The following is a 17,496-nucleotide window of genomic DNA, read 5'->3' as shown; positions in this document are numbered from 1 at the left end:
GAACTGAAAATGGCATGTCATCAAAATTTAAAACTTCTTTTCTTCTTCAAAAGATACTTTTAAGAGAATGATAAACTACTAGGAAAGAAAACTAAAAATCATGTCCCTGAGAAAGGCTTTATATCCCAAATATATAAAGAACTCTCAAAACACAGTAAGAAAACAAATAACCGAAGGCTAGGGACGTAGCTCAATGGTACAGTGCTTGCATAGCATGTGCAATGCCATGGGTCAATCCATAGCACTGAAGAAAAAAAGAAAAGCAAACCACCTAAACTTTTTTAAAAAATCAAAGACAACACAGGATAGTAAATAAACATGATATAAGATACTCAACATTGGTAGGGAAATGCAAATTGAAACCACACATTAGCAATAGTTATTAAAATGGCTAAAATTTTAAAAAGCTATCATACTAAGTGTTGGCAAGGATGTAGAATTTCATATACTTCCAGTGGAAATGTGAAAAGGCCAGTCTGGAAGTCAGTTTGGCAATGAAACATAACACTTATTATATAATCTAGCCATTCCATTCCTAGGTATTTGGCCAAAAGAAATGAAAGTTTACATCAATGCAAAGGCTTAACCATAAATGCTTATACCATTACCTAGCAACAGGTGAGTGAACTGTGAAACAGCCAACTGATGAAAAATTACTAGACAACAAAAATGAATGAACTATGAATACATGCTAAACATGACAACTCTCAAAATAATTATGCCAAGTGAAATAATCCACACAAAGAGAGTTCATACAGGCCAAGTGAGATGGCTTTCATCTGTAATCCCAGCTACTCTGGAGGCAGAGACTGGGAGGAACACAGTTCAAGGCCAGTCCAGGCAAAAGTTTAGCAAGATTCCTTTTCAATAAACCAAGCTAGGTGTGGTGATCCAAGCCTGTAATCTCAGCTATGAGGGAGGCTTAAGTAGGAAGACAAAGGTCCAGGCTGGCCAGGACAAAAATGCAGAACACTATGTGAAAAATAACTAAAGCAAAAAGGGCTAGGGTGTGGCTGAAGTGGTAAAGCAGCTGCCTGGCTGAATTCAGGGACCTGAATTCAACCCCTGCCCCCATAAAAGAGTATAAGAATACACACTGAATGATTCCATTTCTCTAAAATTCTTTTTTTGTCCCCTCCTGTGGTACTAGGGATTGAAATCAAGGTCTTGCACTTAAACCATGCCCCCAGATTAGATTTCTCTAATCCACAGTGGCTGTCTGGCTCAGGTGGAGGGGGATGACACAGATGATTATTTTTTTAAATTTTGGTGACAATTTCACAGGATATACATATGTCAAAATTTATCAAATTGTATAATCAAGCTTATGTATATAGTTTATTATGTCACTTATACACCAAGAAACCTGGAAAAGCCAGGCACTGGTGGCTCATATCTGTAATTCTAGCTACTTGGGAGGCTGAGATCGAGAGGATCACGGTTCAAGACCAGTGATAGTTTGAAAGACACCCCATCTCCAAAATAACGGGAGCAAAATGTGCTGGAGGTGTGGCTCAAGCAGTAAAGGGCCTGCTTTGCACACATAAGCCCTGAGTTCAAATTCCAGTTCCACTTCCGGGGGTGGGGAGGAGAGGGGAACCCATTTAAAGTGATCATTGTTATTATACTTAAACCCAATGGCATCATATACCATGCTGGGCACAAAAGGGTACTGTTCCTTATATTCTTTTGTGGATGATGCTCCAAGAGCTTCTGAAAATAACATAGTCAAGAGCCAAAAAGAAACCAGAGTTATATGTATTCCTAGTAAAGTAAACAACTAGTCCATTTCATACTCATTCTGAGAAAAGGATACATTGCCTCCATGGATATATTTATGAAAAGACTTCCCACTCTAAACCATAAATCAGAGACCCATGCTGGATTAAATTATTCTACACTTTAACAAAAGGGTACTATTTAAAGAGCTGCATTAAAAATGATACAACTGGAGTCTAGCTCATTAGTAGAGTGTTTGCCCAGCATGCTCTGGATTCAATCCCCAGCACCACGAAATAAAAAAAAAATAAGAATGGTAGTATTATTTTCCTTAAAATTTATGAAATTCAGGAAGGATTTAGGGAATTTACTATATTAAGAAAACGAACTCTCTGAACAGGAAGAAAATATTAGTCTGTTTTAAGACCAACCTCCGCTCAAGAAGACTTAATTTTGATATCAAGGAGCCAAAAACTAGGAAATAAAAATTCTTAACATATGTAAATATTTAAACTTTTGACTATACGGTAGTTTGTATGATAATTGGGAAGAGAAATGTTAGACAATCACTCACCTGTTTTGTTCCTCCAGTTTAGCCAGGAGTTCTAAGTCGTCTGGACTCAACTGTGATGGGGAAGATGGTGAAAGGGCTGGTGTTGACAGTGTGGTAGATGAGGATGTAGTGTGTAATGAAGCAGATGGACTTGCCACCTGACTGGCCATCTGACTGACTGTATGCGATACTGTGTTCTTCACCCATGAGAGAGTAGAGCTCAACTTTTCTGCAACCTTGTCTGTCGCCACCTAAGGATAAGAATAAAAGTGTATATTTTTTAATTTCATTGCTTTCATTACCAAAAACTTAATGATCCTGCTAAGTTTTACTTAATATTTATCATCAGAATGTTCTCTTTGAGATGATAAAGGTAAAAACCTGTTTTACAACCATTAACCTCACATACAGGTTTTAGAAACTATTTATTTAAAACTACATGTTTGCAGGATGAACAAACCAGAACAGTGTTTTCCAAACAGCAAGTTGAAACCCATAATGAAGTAATAAAATCACCTTAATAGGTAATACCAATGTTAAGGGCGCTCTGTTGCAGCCTGGTTTTTGGGCTTCCAACGGAAAAATCCAAGCAGAGCACATGGATGGGGTAAGGTAGGGTAGCTTTACTGAGAGAAGGGGTCACATGTCCTGCCAGGTGAGGGAAGGGAAGCAAAAAAAAAAAAAAAAAAAAGAGTGCAGGATGGGCACAGGTAGAGTCCATAGGCCAAGAGAGCAAGCTTTTGTTTTACAGGTGCCTTTAAAACCTACCCTACGAGAGGGCAGGCCCAGGAGGTTCCTACCTAATAATGAATGAGTGGGGAGAGCATGGGCAATTCCCAGCCAGGTGAGGGTGGTCTGGACCATCCCCAGGCAACCTACATGAGCTCCAAACTTTTCCTACTTCTAGCCTGCCTCACAAGCACACTTTAAAAATGAAAAAAAAAAAAATTCCCAAAGTAAGGATATGTTATCTTATGAAATTTGTCTCACTTAAATATACATTAAAAATATGTACTACATGTGGGTTCAAGTAGTAGAGCACCTGAAAGGCCCTGAATTCAAACCCCAGTACCATATATATACTACATGTATGAATAGGCAGGGTGTAAAAGTATGTTCTTTATTGGGCTTTTAGTCAAAAACCTTTGAAAGTTCAGAAATTAAAACTGCATTAGGTGATTAGGATAGAGAAATCCTGTGCCAGGACTAACAAGTCAACAAAAACCAGGTGTACTTTCCATGAGTAATATGTAATGAGGACCTTAACAATCTACTTTCAAACCACTAAAGATTGTCACAGAATAGGGACTAGCTCTACAGGAACAAAGCTAATGAAAATGGTTCAGTTAACAGAGTCAGAGAGGGTCAGGGTAGAAGTTTCAAATAGGTGGAGTTATTCAGAAATAGAATGGGATGCCCAAAAAGAATTATAAATTCTCCTACCAAGCACACAAGGCTCTAGGTTTCATTTCCAGTACCCCCCCCCAATTTAAATTCCCCCAAAATAGATACATTATAGCAACAATTACAAGAGTCAATAATTAGTTAAAGATGGTTTCTGATGTTAGGTGGGCAGGCAAGACTAGATAAGCCTTTTAAATTCCTCTGTTCTCAACCATGGTGTTACACATCTGTAATCCCAGCCCTCTGGAGGAAGGAGGACCAAGAGTCCCAGCCCAGCCTGGACTACATTGCAAGTTCCAGAATAGCTGGGATGCATACTGAGACCCCCACCTAAAAAATTTTTTCTGGGGCTGGGCATGGTGGCTCAAACCTGTAATCTGAGCAACTTGGAAGATGGAAAAAGGACTATCACACACACAGAAGATGCTACACAACTTACATAAATTCACAACGCTATTAAGACTCATATAGAAAGTCTGATTAGAGTTTTAGGGGGTTTTGGGGGGGGCGGAGATGACAGTGTCTCTATGTTTGAGACCAGGCTGGTCTCAAACTCTGGATCTTCCTGCCTCAACCTTCCAAGTGCTATGACTACAGGTTTGCACCTGATAAGATTCTCTCTCTTTTTGGTGGTACTGAGGTTTGAACTCAGGGCCTCACACTTGCTAGACAGGTGCTCTACTACTTGAGACATGCCTCCAAGACCTTCTTTGCTTTAGTTATGTTTCAAATAAAGTCTCACATTTTTGCCTGGGCCAGTCTTGGACCACAATCTTCCTACCTGTGCCTCCATGTAGCTGGGATTACAAACAGCCACATACCACCACATGTGGCTTAGTTTGCTGAGATAGGGTCCTACAAACTTTTTGACCAGGCAGACCTTGAACTGTGATCCTCCCAATATCTGCTACCAATGTAGCTGGCATTACAGATGTGTGCCACCACACCTATCTCACTTCCCACCCCAGCAAGATTCTCTATTCTTAGTTCTCAAGAACGAGCAAGACCACAGGTTAGCAAAGCTTGTGGCGACTAGTGATTTCAGTGAGTCAATTTCACCACGGGAAGAAAAAACCGGATGACAAGTACCTTGAGGGATATCAGACAAACAAAGAAAAAGGAGCTGCAAAATATTCCCATTCACATCACAATGACCTTTATTTTTGAGATTTATCCACACAGACTGATTCCTAATGGTTGGTCAGCATTTTACTATAGGACAAATCTGAATTTCCAGAAAAGGACTTTAAACATTTTAGACAGTAACTTCATTTGATTTTATAGAAAGAAAAGAAGGAAGGAAGGAAGGAAGGAAAGACTGAAGGATGGAAGGAAGGGAAGGGAGATGGGGAGAGGGAGAGAGAAGCCTAGATAACTGGGCTATTGGATTAATTTTTTTTATTGTTAGGTTACCTTGTTTTATAGTATCAAGGCTGATTCAACAATTCAGCATTTTCATTTTTAGGATTTCTCACATCACTTCATATTAACTCACTAATACTCATTCCTAATTCTGTAAATTGGCAATGTTTCCATTTTAGAGATAAGAAATCCAATATTAAGTTTATTGAGAGTTATGTCTTACCTCAAAATAGTTCCGACCTAAACATACGATCTAAAACTATAAAGTGAGGAAAGTGACAATAATTTGGGCAATGATTCCTTAGCTGTGAAACCAAAAGCAGAGGCAACAGAAAACAAATGATAAACTGAACTGCCTCAAAATGAAAAACGGTTGTGCATCAAGGGTTTTAAAAAGGCAACCCACAGACTAGGAGAAAACATTTGTAATTCATGTAGCTGATAAGGGAGTAATATCTAGAATAAAGAATCCTACAATTCAACAACAAAACACAAATTAAAAATGGGAAAAAACAAAAGCAAAAAACAGAGAAGGGAGATTAAAATAATCTCAGTTTGATATAAACTAGAGAAGAATTTCATAGCAAAGGAAACAATCAACAGAATGAACAATCTACAGAATTGGAAAAAACATTTGTAAACTATTCATCTGACAAAGGATACCCAGAAGACATAAGAAACAAAGTAATTCAACAACAACAAAAATATTCCAATTTAAAAATGAACAATGAGGTTGGGATATACCTCACTGGTAGAGCACTTGCCAGCCTACACAAGGCCCTGGGTTCAGTCTCCAGCACTGCAAACAAAATAAAAATTTTTTAAATGGACAAATGATCTGAATAAACACTTCTCAAGAAATAAAAATTTCCAAAAAGTATATGAAAAAATGTTTGACATCACTAATCATTAGAGAAATGCAAATCAAAACCACAATAAGGTCAATCATCTTACTCTAGTCAGAACAGCTATTATAAAAAAGAAAAAATAAATGTTGATGAGGATGCCGAGGAAAGGGACCTCTTAACCCACCACTAGTGAGAATGTAAGTTAGTACAGCCACTATAAAGAACAGTATGGAGGTTTCTCAAAAAAACTAAAAATATTCTGGGTGAGGTGGCTAATACCTACAATCCTAGCTACTTGGGAGGCTGAGATCTGGAGGATCTCAGAGGCCAGCTGGGGCACATCATCTTCAAAACAACCAGAGCAAAATGAACTGCAGGTGTGGCTAAAGTGAGAGAGTACCTGCTTTGCAAGCACAAAGTCCTGAGTTCAAACCCCAGTCCCACCAAATAGATAAACAGAGCTAAAAATAGCTCTACCATATGATCTAGCTATCCCACTTCTGAATATAAAACCAAAGGATATTAAATCAGCATATAAAAGAAATACTGCACTCCCATATTTATTGCAGGGCTATTCACAATAGTAGAAAGTGGAATAGTAATTACTAGAGATTAGGAAGGAGAGATTGGGTAACAAGTACCAAAGTTAAGTAGGAGGAATAACTTCTCGTGCTCTGCAGGACAGGAGGGTGACTCTAAATCACAATAACCTATTATTTATTTTATGACGAATTAGAAGAGCTAGAAGGCTCCAAGCAGGGAAATGACAAAGAGATACAAATGCTGTTAAACCTGATTTGCTCAGTTCAGATTTTATACATGTATTGAAACATCAATAACACATACATAACATGTTAAAGAAAAAATAAAATTTAAGTGTTTAAAGGACTTGAACAGACATTTCTCCAAAGAATAAATACAAATGACCATATGAAAAAGATGCTCAACATTACTAATCATTAATAAAATTCAAATCAAAACTACCATGAAATACAATTCAGGGTGGCTATTATCAGAAAACAAAATAACAATACTATTTTGGCAATGGCTGATGGAAGTACAAATGTTACAGCTGCTGTGGAAAACAGTATGGCAGGTCCTCAAAAAATTAAAACAGTATTATCAGCAATTCCACTTTTGAGGATCTATCTAAAAACCTGAAAGCAAGCACTGTTCAACCTATCTGTTCAAGATAGCTACACACCTATGTTTATAGCAACACTGTTCACAATACTCAAGAGGAGAAAACTAGCCCAGCTGTCAATGACTCAACCTGTAAATCCTAGCTATTCAGAAAACAAAGAGCTGGACAATCGTGGTTCGAAGCCAGCCTGGACAAATGGTTCCTGAGAACCTACCTCAAAAATACCCAACACAAAAAAGGGCTGGTGGAGTGGCTCAAGTGGCAGAGTGCTTACCTAGCAAGTGTAAGTTCAAACTCCAGTACCGCCAAAAAAAGAAAAGGAGGAAACTTACCCAAGTGTTCACTGATGGATCGATCAATGGATAAACAAAATGTAACAGAAACATACAATGAAATATTATTTGGCCTTAAAAGTATTACTTAGCCTTAAAAACTAATGAAATTCTTTATTTGAAAAAAAGGAATGAAATTCTGTCCATACGGTGGTTGCCAGAGAAGGTGGTAATCAATTATTGCTTAATGGCTACAAAGCTTCAGTTTGAGAGGATGAAAATAATTCCAGATATACATAGTGCTGATGGTTGTACAAGGATGCAATATATTAGTATCACTGAATTAGCTGGGCACTGGTGGCTCACACCTGTAATCTTGGCTACTTGGAAGGCTAAAACTGGGAGGATTGAGGTTTGAGGTCAGCTGGGATAAATACTTTGTGAGATCCCATCTCCAAAATAACCAGAGCAAAATGGACTGAAGGTTCGGCTCAAGTGGAGGAGTACCAGCTTTGCAAGTGTGAAGCCTTATGTTCAAACTCCAGTCCTACAAAAAAAAAAAATCACTGAATTGTATACTTTAAAATAGCTAAAATGAAACCAGGTGCTGGTGACCTGTAATCCTAGCTACTCAGGAGGCAGAGATCAGAAGGATATGGGTTCAAGGCCAGCCTGGGCAAATAGTTTTTGAGACTTTATCTCAAAAACATCCAATGTAAAACAGGGCTGGTGGAGTGGCTCAAGTAGAGCACCTGCCTAGCAAGTGTGAGGCCCCAAGTTCAAACTCCAGTACCACCAAAAACACCAAATATCTAAAATGATAAATTTTGTTATATGTATTTACTACAATGGAATTAAGGAGAAAAAAAAAAAACTATCTCCTTCACTCCTGAACAAGACTGTTTCTTCTGTTCTTTTGGTTACCCTGGCTACAGGTTTGTTAATTTTATTCAACTCTTAAAAGAACTTTTAGTTTCATCAATTTTTTGAACTGTCTTCCTGTTTTCAATTCTAATTTTTGTTATTTCTTTTCTTCTTTTTTTAAAACTTCCTAAGTAGCAGCTTATATTGCTGGTTTTATAGCTTTCTTCTTTCCTAACTCATGAATTCAATTCTATAAACTCAACTAATCTCTCAGCATTATTTTTGCTTCTTTCCATTTTCCTTCAATTCAAAATACATTTACTTTCGCTTGGTTTATTTATTTATTTTGCCTTTTTTTTTTTTTGAGACAAGATCTTACTATTTAGCTTAGGCTGGCCTTGAACCTGTGCTTTTCTTGTCTCCTTCACAGCCCAAGTACTAGTACTGAACATTTGTACCACCTTGCCTGGCTTTTCCCCTTGAAATGTCTTTAACTTGTGTTATTTTAGAAATGTGTTGTTTACTCTACAAGTTCAAATTTCTCAACTATGTAACTATACAAAACAAGATGTCATTAAGTCACTGATTCCTAACTTAATTCCACTGTAGTCTATGAACACAAGTTAAGGTGTGTTTTATGTCACAGAATGTGGTGAATGTTCTATGTGACCTTGAGAAGAATGTATTTTCTGCTGCTGTTGAAGTACTCCACAAATATCAATTCAAACAGTTGACAATGCTACTTAGCTATAAGCTTACTGATTTTGTTTGTAATAATGAATTTGTCTACTTCTCCTTGTAGTTCTATCAGGTTTTTTGTTGCTATTTGTTGATTGGGTTTTTTGTTTTATTTTGGGGGTTTATTTTTGTTGACTAATGTCTTCTTTGAAAAGTGACACTATTATTGTGTAATACCTTTCTTTATCCCTGATAACTTTCCTTCTTCTGAAGTCTGCTTTGTCTGAAATTAATACAGCTCTCCAAATTTTTTTTTTTTCTGCAGTACTGGAGTGTGAAATCAAGGTCTTGCAGTCAGTTATCATACCACTTTCATACATCCCCAGCCCTTTTTGCTTTAGTTATTTTTCAGTTAGCATTTTGCATTTTTTGCCTATATTGTGACCAGCACCTACACTTCCTTCACAGCTAGGATTACAAATATGCACTACCAAATCCAGTTTGTGAGATGAGTCTCAGCAATTTTTTGCCCAGGCTGGTCTTGAACTGCAATCCCCACGATCTCTGCTTCCCAAGTAGCTGGGATTACAAGCATGGGACAGTCTCCAAATTTCTTTTGATTCTTAAACACAAAAGTCAAAAAAAAAATGCCAGGTATACTGATGCATACCTGTAATCCCAGCTATTCAGGAAGCATAGGTAGTAGGATTGTGGTGCAAGGTCAGTCCAGGCAAAACGTACAACATACATTCATACACACAAAGGAGGGCAGCTTAAGGACATCTGGTAGTTTCCAGTTTCTGGCTCTATTTTTGGTTGAGGAGCATTTCCCTTGTAATCTTGTAAATACAACTTTGCCTTTCTAAGTGTTCTACAGCAGAAATTTTTCCAAGCTATGTAATCAATCATATTATTAAAAGCTGAAGTCCTATAGGTTAAGAGATCTTTTCCTTATAAGACCTCTAGAGATATTACTAGGTCGTTATACACAGTTCAGAGTAGAAGATGTAAGAGCCAGGTGGTGGCGGTGGGTGCACAACAGCAGTCCCAGGTACTTCAAAGCCTGAGGTAAGATGATGGCTTGAGTCCAGGAATTTGAGGCCAGCCTGGGCAACACCTTGAAATCCACTCTCAAAACTTTAAAAAAAAAAACAAAAGCAAGTTGGGGATGTACTTTCCAAACTTATTTTATTAAGAATTCTTTTATCACCCTTTTCTGCAAAATTTACTCTGGCAAAGGTTGCTGTTTTCAAACAGCACTTAAGTTTGTAACCATTCTGTCACACTTTTCTCTCCTCTTCTAAGGCACTTCTTGTCTACAGAACACATTATTATCATGAAGGATGATAATAATATATACTGTTTTACCCTCAGATATCTGTTATCACCTATCCTTACAGTGCTATATTATTAGCCATTAATTAGATAGATCATCTCTCAATTCTTAAGAAATAAAAACATTATTTTAAAAATATTAAAAGTGCCATTCCAAAAGAGTTCATTAGTGCAGAAGCACTCTTCTTTTTTTTTTTTTTGTTTTTTTTTTTTTGTGGTACTGGGGTTTGAAATCAGGGTATTATGTTGGCAAGGCAGACAATGCTATGTCTCCTGTTTTTTGCTTTGTGTTTTCTTTTTTGAGACTAGGTCTTACTATGTAGTTCAGGACGGCCAGAACTCATGTTCTGCCTCCTGGGTACTGGGATTACAGGCACCTGGCCTCGCTCTTTGCTTTTCATGAATTCACTTGATAACATAGAAACAAAGTTATATGAATAGGAAGCACTCACTTCTGGTTAATTATGATTGTTAAAGAGCACATTTCAAAGAATGTACCTCCTATTCCAATTCCCCTTTGTAATCATGATACATTATACACTAACAATATTTTTCTTTATGGTGTTGGGCTTGAACTCAGGACCTCAAGCTTGCTAGGCAGGCGCTCTACCACTTGAGCCATACTACCAGTCCCACTGACAATTTTTTAAAGTACTGCACTCATTCGACAAAAAAAAAAAATGTTAACTTATGAAACTAGGATCGTAGCTTGTAATACAGCCCCTCCTGGTAAGTTTTGGTTGTATATAGAAAAGTGTGAATGGGCAAAAAATATATATATCATTACCAGATACAAATATAAATTGGGGGGAGCTGTAAAATTTTGACAATACATCTGTAGGAGACTGTATTTTCCAAATATAGCCTATATTAATTTCCTAGGACTGCCATAACAAAGTACCACAAACTAGGTGTCTTAAAATGTCAGGAATACAGTGTCTCATACAGTTCTAGAGGCTAGATACTCAACATTACGGAGCTGGATGGATTTCCTTGTCACTCCTAGCATATTTTAGTCTCTGCCTCCTTTGCCACATTGTACCCTCCCTTTGGGTATCTTTGTCTTCTCTAACTATATTTGAAATGTTATTTCCAAACAGTCATATTCTGAGATATTAGGGTATTGAAGTATCAGGGCTTCAACTTACCTTTCTGAAGCACCTCATTAAAAAAAAAAGCAGAAGTTTAAATTAGCCCACACAGATGGCCAATTAGCCCACCAGGTGGACAGGGCAAATGGGCAAGTGGCGGTATTCCGGCTAGCAGCCCAGCTGAGGTGCCAACATTAACCACCAGACACCAAAGTGAATACACTTCAAATGATTCCAAGCTCTGTCTTCCCAGCTCAGTCTACAGACACTGTGACACACATATAGCCCTCCTCATACTGTTCTGTCCAAATTCCTGACCCATAGAGGACATGTACAGACTAAAAATGATGTTTCATGACAATTGATTACATAGCTAGAATAACTGGAACAACACTGTACTATCACACAAAACAAAATTAAATATTTAAATATAAGCAGAAAACATTTAAATATAAAGAGAAAATTTAATGTTTTAATTATTAGTAAAAGCTATCATACTGAACTTACTAAGATTTATCTAAGATTTTTATTTCTATACAGAAGAAAAAAGTGAATACCAACTTCAGGAACCACAAATTATAGAACAAAGTAAATTTGACTAGAAAATGAGGGATGAACAAACAAAAAACCATGAAAGAGATACCAGAAAAATGTATTTTTGCCTAAGATTCTTATTTTCTCTTTGATAAATACCTCAATACTCCACTGTGTGTCTATTCAATTTTGTCATTTCTATCTAGGAGTAAGTTTATTGTTCTTCTGGGAATACACTGTGGCATTTACAAAAGTTCTCACAATGTATCAAATATATCATACTTGAAATCATCCCCTCCATCATTCTCCTTCATCTCCCCTCCCCCCACTCCTAGAACAGTTTCAACAGGTTTCATTTTTCCATTTACATACATGTGCACACAGTATTCACACCATATTCATCCTCCTATACCCTTTCCCCACATCTTCCTCCTCCCGCTGGTACCAGTCAGAATTCATTCTTCTCTTCAGTTCTCCGAGTTTGTAAAAAGATAAAAATGACATTTTTGTTTGTTTAGCTATACAGAAAGTTTTACTGTGACATTTCCATGCATATATGTATTATAACCCGAACTGGTTCATCCCTGTTTTTCTCCTTTTCTACCTTATTTTTCCTCTTATGATGGTATCTACAGGTTTAAATATTCTACATTTATTCTTGTTTAGGAAGTACATCAACCTTATTCACCTTCTTAACTTCCTTCTTTTACCCTCCCTCTCTCGTAGGTGAACTCTCCTTAGCGTAACCTGTTTTCATAATGTTGCTTATATTTGTAGTAAGTCTTACTTCACATATGAGAGAAAACATGCAGTCTTTGGCCTTCTGAACCTGGCTAACTTAAGATGATGTTCTCCAGTTCCATTCATTTACCTGGTTGTGGCTGAATAAAGTTCCATTGTATATAAATACCACATTTTCTTAATCCATTTGTCAGTAGAGGGGCATGTTAGCTGTTTCTTTAGCTTAGTTATATGCTGCAATAAACATGGATGTAAAGGCACCTTTATTGTAACCTGACTTACATTCCTTCATGTATATCCCCGAGAGGTATTGCTGGATCATATGGCAGTTTTATTTTTAATTTTTGAGGAGCCTCCATTTTGTTTTCCATAGTGGTTGTAATAATTTTACATTGCCACCAGCAATGTATGAGGGTTCCTTTTTCCTCATGTCCTCATCAACTATTGTTGTTGTGTTCTTAATGGTAGCTATTCTAATAGGAGTGAGGTGGAATCTTAATGTGGTTTTGATTTGCATTTCCTTTATGACCAGGAATATTGAGTATTTCTTCACTTGTTTTTTGGCCATTTGGACTTCCTTTGAAAAAGCTTGGTTCGGTTCATTTCCCCATTTCTTCATTGGGTTATTGATGTTTTGGGAGTTTAGTTTTGTGAGCTCCTTGTATATTCTGGTTATTCATACCTTGTCAGATGTATAGCTGGCAAAGATTTTCTCCCATTCTGTGGGCAGCCTCTTCAATTTAGTGACTATTTCTTTTGTTGTGCAGAAGCTTTTTAATTTCATGTAGTCCCAATATTCAATCCTTTCACTTATTTGCTGAACCATCTGAGTTCTGTTTAGGAAGTCATTGCCTATGCCTATTAATTCCAGTGTATTCCCTGTTCTTTCCTGTACTGCTTCAAAGTTTCAGGTCTTATATTAAGGTCCTCAATCCACCTTGAATTCACACTTGTACAGGATGAAAGACATGGATCTAGTTTCAGTTTTCTGCATGTAGATATCCAGTTTTCCCAGAAAAATTAGTTGAAGAGCTATCTTTTCTCCATCATATGTTTTTAGCGCCTTTGTCAAAAATCAGGTGGGCATAGCTGCGTAGAATCATATCTGGTCTTCTATTCTGTTTCATTGGTCTTTCAATCTGTTTTTGTGCCAGTACCATGCTGTCTGTACTGCTATGGCTCTGTAGTATAGTTTAAAATTGAATATTGTGATACCTCCAGTGTTGTTCTTTTTGTTCAGTGTTGCCTTGGCTATTTGCAGCCTTTCATGCTTCCAAATGAACTTTAGGGTTGATTTTTCAATCTGTGATGAAGGTCATTGGAATTTTGAGGGGGATTGCTTTGAACATGTAGATTTCACAATATTGATTCAACCAGTCCATAAGCATGGAGGTCTTTCCACTTTCTGTAGACTTATTCAATTTCTTTCTTCAATGGTTTATAGTTTTCCTTGTAGAGATCTTTCACATCCTCTGTTAACTTTATTCCCAGGTATTTGGTTTTTTTTGAGGCTGTTGTAAATGAAATTGTTTTCATATATTCTTTCTCAGTTTGCTGAACTTTGTTTTGTATTTCAGGGGAGGGAGGATTCAAATAAATACATAGTTGAGGGGAAATAACATCTATTTTACTTACCTGAATAGGTACAAGGATAGAATACTAAGAAAGTATGAATAAACATCAGATTCAGAAATTATGCTAATGTTCTGGAGGCCTGAGAATAATATCCAACTAAGACAGAAAAACTTACTGATTTGTGGCTCAGAGTCAAAATACATACAAATCATCAATATAAAGTTAAACTATGTCATTGCTTTTTTACTATTAAAACGGCATTTGACCTGCACGCTAACACAATGAGAAGAAATAAGATCTTCAAGTAAGCCTTTTGTTTAACAAATAGGCTATTTTCTTAAAACCAGAATCTTGTTTTTTAATATAGGAAATACATTGGAGACTTTATTGTAAATACTTCAATTTCACTAAGACAACTTACTATAAAGCAGACAGAAACATTTCAGTAAAAATACCAAAAACAGCTTAGTTTAATGACAAACAATTTCTAATTAAATTTAGAAAATTAGCAAACAGAATGAAGTATGGATACAGTCTATAGAACAGATTAATCCTAAAGATATTATACTAAATGAAAAAATGGAATCACAAGACTACATATTATGATGTCATTTACAGGAAATGTCCAGAGTAGGCCTATCTACAGATACAAAGAGCTGGGGTGAAGGAAAATTCAGGGAGACAGAAGTAATAGCTAAAGGGTATCTTTTTGAGATAATGAATATGTTTTAAAATTGACAATAATAATAATCGCATATATGTATGAACATACAAAAAATCATTCATTGAATTGTACACTTTAAATGGGTTAATTATCTGGGGTGTGTGAATTATATGTTAAGAAGCTTGATTTTAAAAAGTTATATCTGTAGCATGGCTTACAACAATAATCCCACCCTACATGGGAAGTAGAGATCAGAAGGATTGCCATATAAGGTCAAAGACAGCAAGAAGTTAGTGAGACCCCCATTTCAATAAATGAATTAGGGCTGGTGTCCATGTCTGTAATCTCAAGTGCTTGAGAGGCACTTGGACAAGGCCAAGGCTGGCCCTGAGCAAAAGCATGAACCTATTTGAAAAATACACTAAAGTAAAAAGGGATAGAGGCATGGCTCAAGTGGTAGAGTGCTTGTTTGGCAAGTATGAACCTCAATACCCTCAAAGGGAAAAAATTACATCTGAATAAATTTCTCCATAAAGTAACAAAAGTTCATCCTGATGCAAGCAATGCTTGTCAACTCTATTCATCTCATCAAATCTCTAGCATATTCCTATCTGTATGTCTTTTTCCAACTTTCACCATGTGGCTCTTTGACATTCCCAAATGGTTTCACCTTAATAAAGCAGAACGGATCTAATATTAACTTTCTGTGTTTACTTCTCAATCCACTTCAAAACATCTTTGCTACCTCAGAACAAGTTATTCTACTTACTTGCCCAAATACTTTTAAACTTTTTAGAAGGCAATCATCCACAATGTGAACTATAAAGCCCAAGCATCCATAAGCTTTCAAAAATAAATTACTAACACAGAATTAAATGATATAGTCATTTTTATCTACTAGTTAGTTTTTAAAAGGAGAGACTGTCTTGAATAGCTCTATACTCCAATATTAAAGATAGTGTCTATCATAAAACAGAAGTCCAAAAATGTGTATGAATAAATAAGTAAAGAGTAATTTCTACAAGTAAACATTTTATAAAAGCAGAAGAAAAACAACTATAAATATAATGACCTGGGCATGGTGGCATATGCCTGTAACTACAGCACTTGGAAGGCTGAGGCAGGAGGACTGGGACTTTGAGGCCAATTTGGGCTACACTGTAAGTTCTAAGCCAGCACTGGCTACATAGTGAAAGCCGGTCTCAAAGAAAAAAATAAATCAATAAATCAATAAAGAATTATAGTGACTATTCATTATATGTATTTAAAGTAAAAATCTGAGCATTTCAGTATACATATTTGTAGTACTGACTAGTCAACTCACACTGATCTCAGCTAAGGGAAAACTTCCTCTCCATTTACAGCATATAAAAGTGTTATGAAACACAGTATTTTGCCAAGTATTCAAGTCACTGAAATACAGATGCAACCTTACTATTCTTAATCTATAGCTTGATAAAACTGAACTTACAGCTTCAGATTTCCAAATACCTATACTAATTCATAACCACAAAATTGCTCTTGAAGTTTTCTTACTTAAAATGCTCAAGGGAGACACGAAGCTTGACACCAACAAGCTCACAATTCAAATATACAATACACATAAGAAGCAAAACTCAACATAAAGTACCTAGACACAGAATTATATCCACAAGTACTTCAATTATTGGAATTATACACAGAATATAAAATTAGTACTTCTAAAGTACTTAAGCAATAAAAGATAGTTTTTAAGGAGCAAGGAATAGGATACTAGCAAAGATTAAACAAATTTTTGAAGTAACCAAATGGAACTTCTGGAAATATAAAAGGTAAAAGGTTGGGGGTAGGGATGATAAAGGGTTAGAGGGTTAAACAGGTTATCAGCTACCCATAAAGAGAACAATCAGTGAACTAGAAAAAAGCTGAAAACAGTAACTTAGAAAGCAGCACAAAGACACAAAGCAGCATTTAGGAGATTCATTTTGATAAATGACCTAAAAATGGCTTTTGGTTTATTAGCCAAGTCATTTTCCATATAAGATGATGAAATACACAAAAATGTTTTTAAAAAATCAAGAATTAACACCCAAATTAGTAGATACTATGAGCACAATGAAAAACACCATCACACCACCTCACTAGACATGTTTGTTAAGGTCACAAATGAAGGCCTTTGAGAACTTCATGCACATACAAGCAAAGTTTTGCAAATGTTTTTATTTTTGAGATGGGGTGTCACTATGTTGCCCAGGCTGGTCTCAAACTCCTGGAGTCAAATGATCTTCCCACTTTAGCCCTCCAAGTAGGTGAGATTACAGGTATACACGGCACTGTGCAATAATTTCTGAATGTTCTTATTATCCAAAGATTCAAAAACAGAATTCCTGCCTGACCTTCCTTTGATTATAATAAATGTCTACTTCACTGCCACTTCTCCCTTAGTTTTAATGTTTATCAGTTGTATGAGACCAATGATTAACAAAAACCTATTTATCTCTCATGTGGCAAAGGTCAATTTAGTTATCTCTCATCACACACATCATTAACCTTGTCCACCACAACATACAGATGTTCTTACAGATCCTATGAGATCTATATAATTAGAAGAAAATTTGGGTTGGATCAATATTTAGTGGATACATTACTGTAACTGCAAATACAGTCACAGTTATTCTATGAGGTGTATTATTATTTCCATTTTCTTAGACCAGCTTTTTACTTTCCCTGGAG

At 36.4% G+C, this 17,496-nt stretch overlaps 1 protein-coding gene across 6 annotated transcripts in view; it reads right to left on the bottom strand.

The window, feature by feature from the left end:
- Evi5 (ecotropic viral integration site 5) overlaps positions 1 to 17,496 on the bottom strand; it is a 195,695-nt gene that overhangs the window by 151,171 nt on the left and 27,028 nt on the right. For all 6 annotated transcript variants that reach the window (XM_074076472.1, XM_074076468.1, XM_074076471.1 and 3 more), the window contains exon 2: positions 2,294 to 2,523. In XM_074076472.1, coding sequence (XP_073932573.1) covers positions 2,294 to 2,442 — 149 coding nt within the window. In that variant the 5' untranslated portion in view covers positions 2,443 to 2,523. The remainder of the gene's footprint in view (positions 1 to 2,293; positions 2,524 to 17,496) is intronic.

This window comes from Castor canadensis, chromosome 6 (assembly GCF_047511655.1).
Source record: "Castor canadensis chromosome 6, mCasCan1.hap1v2, whole genome shotgun sequence".
In the NCBI taxonomy this organism is placed as follows: domain Eukaryota; kingdom Metazoa; phylum Chordata; class Mammalia; order Rodentia; family Castoridae; genus Castor; species Castor canadensis.
This window is presented reverse-complemented; position numbering and strand designations above follow the sequence as displayed.